This window comes from Sinocyclocheilus anshuiensis, unplaced genomic scaffold (assembly GCF_001515605.1).
Source record: "Sinocyclocheilus anshuiensis isolate Anshui unplaced genomic scaffold, SAMN03320099.WGS_v1.1 scaffold356, whole genome shotgun sequence".
Classification (NCBI taxonomy): domain Eukaryota; kingdom Metazoa; phylum Chordata; class Actinopteri; order Cypriniformes; family Cyprinidae; genus Sinocyclocheilus; species Sinocyclocheilus anshuiensis.
In genome coordinates, this window is record NW_015554097.1 from 79973 (window position 1) to 92503 (window position 12531).

The 12531-nt window shown below is 37.3% G+C and overlaps 1 protein-coding gene across 3 annotated transcripts in view; it reads right to left on the bottom strand.

The window, feature by feature from the left end:
* Positions 1 to 12531, bottom strand: part of LOC107669516 (EGF-like repeat and discoidin I-like domain-containing protein 3) — a 207606-nt gene that overhangs the window by 27310 nt on the left and 167765 nt on the right. For all 3 annotated transcript variants that reach the window (XM_016461787.1, XM_016461786.1, XM_016461785.1), the window contains 3 exons: positions 11893 to 12048; positions 11074 to 11218; positions 9881 to 10065 (listed from right to left, as the gene is read on the bottom strand). In XM_016461787.1, the coding sequence (XP_016317273.1) occupies positions 9881 to 10065; positions 11074 to 11218; positions 11893 to 12048 (486 nt within the window). The remainder of the gene's footprint in view (positions 1 to 9880; positions 10066 to 11073; positions 11219 to 11892; positions 12049 to 12531) is intronic.

Genomic DNA, 12531 nt, shown 5'->3' on the forward strand with positions numbered 1-12531 from the left:
CTGCAAACAACACTACCTGCTTCTCACAGCGATTGGCAGCTGGCTGGCGCTTTTTCACTTGACATTTGCATAAAGTAGAGCATTTCTCAACTTTTGAATGCTCTTGGCTGTCTTCCACACTTTCTCTGAACCACTGTCAATATCACAATTCACCATGTGAGGGTGAAGCTTGGCTTCTATAGGAATTAATTGAAAACGCCCGCTCTGCTGTGATAAATTCACCACATTGTATTCACATCGTTAAGAAGCTTCTGTTTCTTCCAAGACAACTGTAATATTGCCTACAGCGTAACACACAACAAAAACCTGAATGCATGATAATGTTAATAAGAATAATCACAGGCTGCTGAGGTGAACTAACCATCACTTCATTCCGATTTCAGATATTTGTTTTTGCTGCCCTACTCATAATAACACTGTTTATGATAAATGATTAAAAGATTACCGTGAATCATTTGCTCATTAAAGTTCAGTAAATTAAGACCTTTACAGGCAGCTTACCATAAGTAGTCTCCTACCCAAAAAAGTTTGCTTTAATGACACCTACAGTGATTTATGCAAAGCACCGGGGAATGTATTAAATATTAAATAAAGTCCACTGCTGCTTTGTAATGAGAGACTTGTTCAGCCAGAGCACTTGTTAATCAGAGGACATGGCATCTTTAGATGTTCTCCTGTAGTAGCTGCGGCTACATGAGAGAAAATAATGCTAGAGATGCTCTTAATTAAAAGTAGAGCAACAGGCATATTTATCAAGGCACAGCAGATAATTAACTGAGAAAACACATGACTATCAGATGAAAAAGAGTGTCAGAACCTGCATATAGCTTTATTTATGAGATGCTTGGGCTGTTGAGATTACATGGAGTGAGAAACAGGTCTTCAGGAGGTGATTTTTTGCATCGGTGGCTGAACAGTTTGAAGGGTATATTTTATTTGATGTAAAGAAACTCTGACATGATTAGCAAAATAAACCACAGAACAATACTGTACATTCACAGTTAAACAAAGCAATCATCAGAGGTCCTACGTAAACATTATTTACATTAAGACTTTCTTCCACCAAAATGGAAAGTGATATATGAACCACTACAAATGATCCAGCAGTTAACACTGTTTGAAATGTTATTGTAAACATAATTTTAATGCCAAAAACACTGCATTTATTAAATACAAGTTAGTTTTATGCAAATTTCTAGGGCTGGCTCAATAAGACTTTTTCAGAACCGATCCCGATCCGATACCAAAAATTCTGAGTATCTGCCGATACCGATATCGAACCGATATCAGTGCACTTTTTTTTTTAAATCAGTGTAGAATTTCTATACCTCAATGTGTGTTGACCTGATCGTCACTCTTTTGTGTGTTACACAATCTACTAAATGTAGACAACTTCATTATATAGAAAAATAACAAATGAAAAAAAAAATATATATAACCATAATCTATGACAAAAATGCTATTATAAACTAGGTTAGTGGACAATTCAGTAAGAAAAGTTACTCTAGAAAAAATCATGAGTTTTATAAAATCTAATTTTATAAAATCTAAACTTTTAGTAAAAAAAACCAAAAACTATTTAGTGGGGAACAAATAAAAGTGAATAAGTGTAGGATTAAATCTGGTAAAATGTTACACATTGCTCTTTGTATTGTTGTAAAATACATTCATGAAAAACAAGTAATACATTTATATATAAATATATTATAAATTAAAAGACATTTATTTTAAATGCATAGCACAGTAATGCTGCAGCAACATATGATAGATAAGACGAAAAAGAAAGGCTATTAATAATCGTTCATTGTGCAAAAGTATTAGAATACGAAAGGCTCCAATACAGACCGGCATAAAGCACTTATGTGCATCCCGTGCGCAGAATGATGCGCTTGAAGCAACACGGAATCACAGTGGACAGGCACAGCGCTCTGCATGAAGAATGAAGTTCAAAGCACAAAGTGAAGAGATAATAATGCGCAGTGTATTTAAATCTGTGCGTTAGTTTATTGCGCCTTTTCTTTTAACAGATTTAAATTTCAGTTACTGTGCTTGTGAAGAACAATTCATAGTGCTCTCTACTCCAGTGTTGTGATCTAACAGATACAAGGTAGATATTTAGAAACAGCACGAAACTCCAGCAAGATAAAGTCCTTTTATGCAAAATCATTTATCTTTATTTACAGATCAAGTATAATATTAGGAACATTTAATAATCTTGGATAGAGTTTCATCGTTTTGACTGTTAACGCGACACGCAGTTTGAATGCTGAATGGAGGATGACACAGCCGCAGCGGAGCAAAGAGTTATGTGAACTTGACTATTAGGTAAAAATTCATCTGTACCTCACATTAAACTATGGAACGGCTTCAGAACACTTGAAATATAGTGCGCGAAACTTTATTGTGCTTTGTGATGTATTTTTTTTTGTTTGTTTGTTTTTTGTGGCTTTCGTGGCGCTTAACAATAACAGAATAGTATACGCAGAATATCGGATTTGGATTGGCTTCGTCTGACCAATACCCGATCCAGCAGAAAATGCCAGTATCGGAGCGATACCGATACTGAATATTGGATCGGCGCACCCCTACAAATGTCATGCATTTTAAAACTGCAATAAAAACAGCATCCATCATATGCTGTAATTAAATAATTATGAGCTGTTCTCAGCAAACTGTTAACTTGTATGCCACACCATATCAAACAAGTTCCTCTGCCAGATGTGGCATGGTTAGTTTAGTTAAATAAAATACCAAACCAAAATGTTGTGAGGCTGCAACCTAAAGGGAGCATTTAAAAAAAAAAACATATGTGTCCTGACGCGACGCGACAAGATTCCAGAAACAAGCAATTTCTCTGTCCACACTAGACGCAACATGGCTATGAGACAAAATCGATCAAATATAACAGAAATCTCAAGAGCATGTGGGTGGGATCTCTCTGGAAGTGCACTGCACTCCCAACGAAATGGATAAGTTTATTCATTGCATGCAATTACACATGCAATTAACTGACAGCCCTAACTATACTGAAAAAAATTATAAACGCAACACTTTTGTTTTTGCCCCCATTTTTCATGAGCTGAACTCAAAGATCTAAGAATGACTTTTTCTATGTACACAAAAGGCCTATTTCTCTCAAATATTGTTCACAAATCTGTCTAAATCTGTGTTAATGAGCACTTCTCCTCTGCTGAGATAATCCATCCACCTCACAGGTGTGGCATATCAAGATGCTGATTAGACAGCATGATTATTGCACAGGTGTGCCTTAGGCTGGCCACAATAAAAGGCCACTCTAAAATGTGCAGTTTTATCACACAGCACAATGCTACAGATGTCGCAAGTTTTGAGGGAGCGTGCAATTGGCATGCTGACTGCAGGAATGTCCACCAGAGCTGTTGCCCGTGAATTGAATGTTCATTTCTCTACCATAAGCTGTCTCCAAAGGCGTTTCAGAGAATCTGGCAGTACATCCAACCGGCCTCACAACCGCAGACCACATGTAGCCACACCAGCCCAGGACCTCCACATCCAGCTTCTTCACCTCCAAGATCGTCTGAGACCAGCCACCCGGACAGCTGCTGCAACAATCGGTTTGCATAAACAAAGAATTTCTGCACAAACCAAAAGTGTTGCGTTTATAATTTCGTTCAGTGTATTTCTAACATGTCTAACATAGAGGTATATGTAATGCTTATAATTTGCAAGAAAACAAATACATTAAAATTATGGTTTCTAAGGTCATTTTAATAAAAAAAAAGAGCTAACATGGTTCTTGTGTGTGGTTTCTTCTGTGGTTTTTATAGTAGCTTTTGCTGCACTAGCAGGGTCAGCATAACATTTAGCATATGCTTGCATTGCTGCAATGATTCTGTAATAAGAAAGTTCTAAAAAGAGTCAAGTGCACTCTGGCAGGTTCTCTGTGTTATGTGTTTAGCCTGTTAATGTGTGTAATTAACTAATAAGCCTCTGCCAGCTGGAACCAAGCATATTCACCATTTTCTTCTAAAGATTTCACCAACTCATCTTCAAACATTTTCCAAAAGGGACAGAGCTTCTAATCTCAGTCCCATCTCTGCCACTGTGAAGCTTGGTCAGTTGCCAGGAAGGAAATAGGAAAGCTATAAGGTTTGTAATTCTCAAACAAGGTGGAGGTACATTAAATTCCCTGATTAAGAGATTTAGGAGGGAATTAACTAAGAATGAATTATGCCCGCTGATTACTCTGTTTATTTGCACATACAGACTGCGCTGTTTTAACACCCAAATCCCTAAAGGAATTATGTAAATCAGGTAATGGAGCTAAGAAATTTCCCTTCTAACATACATTTGAGTGTGTGGTTGTAAAGAATACAGCATACTAATGCAATTTGTTATACTTTACTGTACAGCATCACTCCACCACTGCGATCCAGACTCTTGAATTAGCTCTTTAAAATGCCAAAAGTGCAGCTGACTACAAATGTCAGAAATAAAGAGTTAACCACAAACACTGCAGTTTAAATGGGTATACAATGTTTCCTCTATGCACACTGATATTTGGCCCTAAATCTAATCCTGAGATACAGATAGCTGGCCTACCATGACTAAATAACTAAAAACATTAATATGTTTTAATCAATATTTTTCTACTGTATCATCATTTCAGATTTGATTATATGAATGGTCAATCATACGTACACAATCTTGTACTGTTATCTTGTTCAAATTCTGTTCCAATTTGTCTGGCCTTAAAATCAGATGTTGTAAAGTGATTCATTTTGGAGCCATAGGTTGGTTCAAGACTTGTTGAAAAATGTTCTGAAATGTCTATATGGAGAAAATGAATGGGAAAAATTCTTCCAGAACCCAGGCTGCTGGAAAAGAGAACTGTCTCATATTGCTTGTCAAGGCTTTGCAGAAAGATTTTTGTTCTCAATTCAGAAATTTTCCACGGACCCCCTGGCTATTTGAGATAGATCCCGGTTAGAGAAATGCTGACTGAGATAAAAGTTGCTATAAATTCTAGTCCTCATCTTTACTGAAGAAAACCACTGCTAAGGTTTCTCAAACTGTCCATGCATATAGTCCGTAATGAGCAGACTTAACATCCATAATGAATGTAAGAGGTCTTTCTCATGCCTGCCTGATGAAGGCTAAAAGTTCTCTCTGTGGGACTGAGGTCACATCTCTGTTTGAGTAGTGGCGAAGACACAGGAAACCACGAATGAGGACACTAAATCGATTCTTTACACACAAAGAGGAGGGAGAGGAACGAGTTGAAAAGGCAATTTTTCAGACCCAGGCAGGCTAGACAGATGTAAGAGAAGGAGGATGGGCATCTCCTCACTGTCTCTTGGTCGACAGCATGTTTGGAAGCAATCAACAGAAACTTCAAAAGGCCTTCTTACTGTGGAGTATGTCCAAACAAAGGAAAAAGAGCTGACTTGCAGTGTGTTTGTAGGGCTGGTGAGTGATTGGTTCATTCAAACAGCTCCAAAACCTGTCAATGGGATTTATATGCATTTTAATGTGAGTGGTTTGTTTGACCTTAGAAGTCCCTGGAAAAGCAGCATGGTTTGTTTTTTGATTGGTTAATGGAGGGAAACTTTGCGACAAATGTAAAAGATAATGTTGTTTGTGACTCAGTTTGACTCCCGCCTGTATTTGAATTCGCTAAAACAAACTGCCCGGCAATATAAGACTTTGTTTGCATCAATTTGATGCAGTTCCTTAGCCAACTTAATGAATGTAGGCAAATTAACTTTTCACTTGGAGTCTTAGTCAATATTGACGTGTGTATGCGGCATGTTAAATGTCTGCTTGACTGAACATGTCAGCATACACAGACCAAAACGTTTAACAGACTGAAAGTACCAAGATCATTAAAAAAGTTCCAAATAAAGGGCTTTAGTAACAGAAGCTTTGTTTTCACCAAAATCAATGGACATAAATAAATGACTCCCAATCAAATCGTGCACTTAAAAGCAACTGAACCACTGAGACACTGACAACCTGATGATTTTGATGCAGTGTGATTGAGCACATCACTGGCAGACCCTTGAGATGTGCTCCATTCGGTCAAAATGTATCTGACGTTACTGCAGTTTGTGAGGTAATTCTTGCTTCTGCAGCATGGCAATTGTCTTGATTAATTAGAATACTTAATTTGTCATTAAGCTTGATTAATTCCATTAATCTATTAAGCCTAAAGTCATTCTGTGATGCCACTGGTATTGATTATTCCATATATCACTATATAAATAAAGGTGACTTGACTTGACTAAAGTCATTATTGTATGCCACTGGTATTTTTTTTTATTATTCCATTGGGGCAACCACTGCAGTAGCTCACAGTTCATCATGGCAACTGATGTTTGAAATGCGCCCAACTGTGTCTCACATTCACTCAATTTCTGTGGTTACACTGGAGCATTTATTCAGTAATCTCAGGATATTAATCACTTTTAACACATCGTGAGCTAGAAATTATTCAGATGTGATGACATTCCCTGCATCTCATGAACAACAGTGCATGTCCCCTGAAAAATGGCACAGCCCTATCTATTACACAGCTGTCTATCAAAGATAACAAGAACATTTATATTAATGCAGGACAAAAAAAAAAGATAATGCTGCTGGTAAATTTTAACATTTTAACATTCATAATGTGTTGGGGCAATTTGCCACATACATTTTAAATGTTATACATTTTTACAACTTAAGTACAATATTTTTTAGTCAAATAATGGTTTGACATTTTTGTACAGTACATTTCACTAATTTGTTTTATTTTTCATAATAATTTTAATATTTACATTTTGCTAAAAAAGCCTTGTTCAATGGTCTGGGGTCTGTAAGAATTTTTAAGGAGAATAATACTTTTATTCAGCAAGGATGTGTTCAACTGATCAAAAGTAACAGAAAATACATTTTTAATGTTCCAAATTTATATATAAATAAAATAATAATAATTAAAATAATAATACAATATTACTGTAAACAATAAATTTTTTTAATGCAGTCTTGGTGACCACAAAATACTCCTTCTAAAATATTAAAACTATATTAAATAGTTTTATAATAAGCCAAATTAATTGATAGTAATGAATTTAAATGACAAGAAAAAAAGTTTGAGCCAGTAATTTTACAGCCAGGCTCAAAGTGAAATATGGTTAAATATGTTAAATATGATGCTTGGATTGAATGATGGCAAATAGCTCTCGCCTGAAGCCAGAGGTAAGGTGATCGGTTACCTTAATGAACAGTGAGTGAGCGTGCTGAAAAGAGAGGCTCTAGGGAGAAGGGATAACTGGGATTTCGTTGAAACTTTGATTCTAGGAGCTAAATGGCAGGAATCACAATAAAGCTTTGATCTTTGATCTTTGATCTTTGTTGAGGTTCTGTGTTAGGGATCATCTGAACTCTGAATGCTGTTTAATGTACACCCCTGTGCTGCAGTGATCATTTCATTACAACCAGGGGCGTGTCCAGGATTTTATACTTGGGGTGGCAAAGAGGGGGCAAGAGCAGAATGAGGGGTGGCAACTATAGATCAATGTTTGTACTCTCCATATATTCTGTATATTCAACACCAGTGTTGGGGAGTAACTAATTACATGTAACGGAATTACGTAATTTAATTACAAAATAAATATAAGTGCAATCTGTTACAGTTACTGAGAAAAAAAAGTGTAATTAAATTAGCCTACAGTTACTTATGAAAATGTTAACAATTACAAAGGGGGTTTTCACACAAACACGCACATACAGATTTGATTCATTTTCTTAATTGCAGTGACTGCTCTAAAATACGAAGCACCAATTTTTCAGGAGTTTAGAACACAGAATAAGATGCATGCTTATTCGATAACTGTTTAATTTCCTATTTGGGTTTATGCATATGCTTTAAGATTAACTGATTTTTTCCCCAAGGCATTGTTAGATGCCAGTGTTTCCTGTCATAGCTGTGAAAAGATTTGATTTTAAAAACAGTATCATAGCTATCAAACTATTTCTTGTTATGATTTTAAACCTGTATTTAACCAGAACGATCAGAATTGAACCAGAATCAGACTGATCTCAAAGTAAAAAAGGTGCTTAAGTCTGATTTTGTAGTGGCTGTGCTTTAAAATTAAATGATTATAATCTTAATTCAAGTGATGCAGGCTTTTGAAAGTCTGCCAATAATCAGTGTTGAGTTCTACTGTAAGGTTAACCCTGCCTGCTTTAAATGTTTCAAAATGATTAACAGTAGAAAATATTAAAAATTTAGAAAAGTAATCAAAAAGTAATCCAATGTAATCAGTTACATTACTTTAATAAAGCAATTGAAATAGTTACACTACTTATTACATTTTAAATAGGGTAACCTGTAAACTGTAACCTACCTATAACATTTACAAAGTAACCTTCCCAGCACTGCCTAACAGTAACCGTCAGAAAATGTTCTGGAAGTCAATGGTGAAAAAAGTGTCAAAGATGCGACACACACACCTCTCCGCGTTTATTTACACGTTAAGCATTTTCCTCTCATATAAAGAACGCGCTTAATGCACCGAGACAGTGATATTTAAAGACCACATTCTGTACACACATCTTACTAATAAAGCATAATATGTGTGGAAAAACGGATGAGCCCAAAATATGAACTTTAGAAATTGCTGTCTTAATCCAGAAGCGCTTTCTAGATTACAGTTTTCTAAAGAGAGGAAAACGCTTTACATTTAAACATGTCGCGTTAATATTCTGGCTCATCTGCATGTCTTTTAGCATCACTGTCTTAGCACATTTAACCAGCATTTGAAAATGCTACAAAACTTTCCCCAAGAGGAAGATTCGGCTGCGCTGCTCTCCTCCGGGACCGTAGCAATGCCTGAATCGGATCCGGAAATAATGGCTATGCTTTCCCGGGCCGCCGTAGGGGTAGGGCTCGAGTGGAGACTTCCACCGTGTCCCGAGCCCTCAAGGTTGCACGATTGGTTCTTGGGGTCGTCCACGCTGGTTCTCAGCACCCCGCCTCGGTGCCTCTCTTCCCGGAGGTGCATGAGGAGCTCAACAGGTCGTGGACGGCACCTTTTTACTGCCGGAAACTGATTTGCTGGATCCTCCTCCCTCACCACCCAAACGGACTACCCATGCACCCTCTTCTCGTTACACACACCCAGACCCCGCCTCGGACCGGCTACGAGACGCCTGGGCCGGGTCCCTGCATTCTTCCTCGCTGCCCCACTGCGGGTACGCCTGTAGTTCCGTTGGTGCCACTTGCGCGGCGTCTGGGAGCCTGGCTAGCGCTACCCAGCCCGTCTCGATGGCTTCTTCGAACCGTCAGGCTCGGCTATGCGATTCAGTTCGCCCGGCGCCCTCCCAAGTTCAGGGGCGTCCACTTTACTTCAGTGAAAGCAGCAGATGCCCCTGTCATCACAGGGCAGCGTTGACAATATTTTTTGTTTCTGTGTGTGAGTGATCCGTTATGTGTCTGTACATGTGTGCGTGCAGTACAATCCTTGTAGGCAGAACTAGTTTAGAACATCTATAGTTATGGCATTAATTGTGCTAGTGATTGAGCGGTAGTGGAGCACTCTGAGAGTGAGCGAAAACCAGAATTCTCTGACTTTCAAAAGATCACCGCTTCAGTTAAAATCACGCTGCTCCGCTCTCAATGCACTTCGATCCCATACGCTGCTTTGGGGTGGCAACTGGGGTGGCAAAGCTCATTTTAAGGGTGGCAGTTGCCACCCCGTGCCACCCTTGTGGACACGCCACTGATTACAACACATTTCAGCATTACATTTAATCATTCACACGAATTCTGCAGAATTCTGTTGAATCAGAGCCAATAACAGACATAATAAAATTAGATTGTCCCTAAGCATATGAGGACATGTATAATAAACCCTACCTGCAGCCACTGGGACTGGTCACTGTGTCCAGACGTCCAGGCATTGACCTTCCCTTGTTTATCCAGTCTTGCTTTCCCAGGTTCCCAGGTGAACATGTCCATGTTAAGAGTTCTGAAGATGCTGGAGGCTGTGATTTGGTAGTCCTGAATGTGGCCAGACTTCATGCCCATTGGCTCCGAACACCCTGAAGAATTCAAAGGCATGTCCTTAGCCTAAAACCATATTACCCTAAACCAATTTGCATGCTGTTACACAATAATGTACGCTGGTTAGTGTCTGATGACCAGTCATGCTGAACTTTTTTTTTTTTTTTGGCAAGGAATGCAGGTTAACTATGACTTGTGTTTAGCTTCAACTGAACAGACTGAAGCAAGAATAATGATTAAATATATAAATACATCATATGGTAAGCTTGGATGTAATATAAATTAATTATAATATAAACGTAAATGCTTCTTCATGGTTTAACAATAAGGATGGCCAATGTGAAGGAGATTTAAGCTATTTAAGGAAACTTTAACTTGCCCTATTAGGCCAGGACTGAGTTCTTACATCTAATGTTTGTATTAAACATGGATATGTGTTTTTATGCCTATTAACATAAAGATTTGCTGTCATGTTCTTAACATTTATATATGTCTTCAAATTTAAATATATCAATCAAATTCAAGGTAGTTGAAGCTGAGGTTTTGTTGGAATTGTGTGACTTGTGATAGTCTTGGTAGAAACAGCATGCCATCATTTTCAAGCAAAAGTGCATGTATGAATTTATAGCTGTCATGAAGTTATATTACAGCTGTAGGATTTCCACCTATTATTTTAATAAAAAATGCAATAACAACCTAATAAATCATTTGTCAATTTTTGGTATAAAATATTTGTCAGATTTCAAAAAGCATAAATAATTGATCATTTTGTTGTGGGACAGTGAAAACATTGGCAGGGCAAGAACAAATTCGAACTACTGGCACAATCTGACCAACAGAAGAAGAAGAAGGGAAAAAAAATCCTTATTGTTGAGCTGTATAAAATAAATCCCCTGAATTTGCTAGGATAAAAAAGAACTGGCTTCAAGCATGTGTGTTGTGCTGTATTGACAGACTGGACAATGTTTCAGAGGTATAACACACTTCTAAAGTCCCCTTTGGACATTATCTCAGAATGATGTATGCTGTCTATTGAGGTGACTCACCCGTGAGCTCACAACCCAGGAGCTCCATGCGAAGAGTGCAGTGTCTCCTGCACACCTGCGGGTAGATCCTCACATACTGAGCCTCGATAGGAGGGGTGAAGGAGTTGGCAAATGGAGTGTTGTTATCAATATTCCCACGGAAGATCTGGAGGGAGAAAGTGGGGAGATTTCACAAGACAAGAGAGCACAGAGAACGTCAACGCTGCTCCATCACACTCACTCCAATTTATTATACTTGATTTTAATCAAAAGAGTATTTACTAACAGCAAATCAAAATCATTTGAGAAAAATGTTTGAAGTCAAAAAGGTCAAAACTAGATTAAACTGGACTAGGTTTGCATTTCTCAAAGGAAATATCAGTGCTGGCAAGATAGCAAAATGTAGAAATGTTTTAAGTTTTAAGTAACCTTAGGTTCTGAACACATGAAATTAAATAAAAAATAGAACCAATCATAATTACGTATGCAAAATAGATTTAAAAGAGAATACTGAACACAACTTGATATGCAAATATTTAGATGACATTATCACTGTTGTTTCGAACAATAATGTAATTACTAAATATTACTATTAATACATTTTCATAATAATAAAACATTATCTTAAATGATCAAAATAGCAACTACTCAAAGTCATTAGAGGAAATCTGGACACTCTCTAAAAGTAAAAAGACAGCATCTTAGGTGATGGTTTCATCTGAAACCCCAACAGCTCTAATCCAAAATCCAGCCTGAAAATGCATACGGCAGAGAGGGAAGCAAAAGCACACGCTGAGTGACTGATGTGGCTCTTTTTCGCTAATTAAAAAAATGTCTCACTATATCTTCATCTGTGCCCTTGACTTTGTATGTCCTCCAGGTCTTTCCGTCATCGCTGTAGGCCACTTTGTACGACTTAACATATTCTGGGCTCCCGATACGCTTGGCTCCTTGGGTTATCACTCCTGTGACCCGCATCCTCCTCTGTAGGTTAATCTAAGAGAGAACAAAAGATAGAGAGGAAAAGATGCAGAGAGAAAGACAGATTCATCTTTAGAATCTTCTTTACTGTTATCTTAGTATTATTTATTTAGGTTAGTCATTTTGTTATGTGCTGTTGTAATATATATATATATATATATATATATATATAGAGACAGATAGATAGATAGATAGATAGATAGAATATATCAGCCTGATCTCATGTTTATACGTAGGTATTAATACAATAAATTTACAATTGATGCTAAAATGTACAATTTAAACATATTTCAACGTTTAAAACGTACAAATCGCTACGTATTTTTTGCTAAAAAAACATAAAAAAATATTTACATATCTTTTATATCATTAAGATATTCATATCAATGCATTTGTATCATTTTATCAATGAGAGATTTAGATTTTTAGACCCCTTAACCCAGTGTTTCCCAACCGGGGTGCCGTCTGTTGAGAGCAGGGGTGCCATGTAAAAAATCA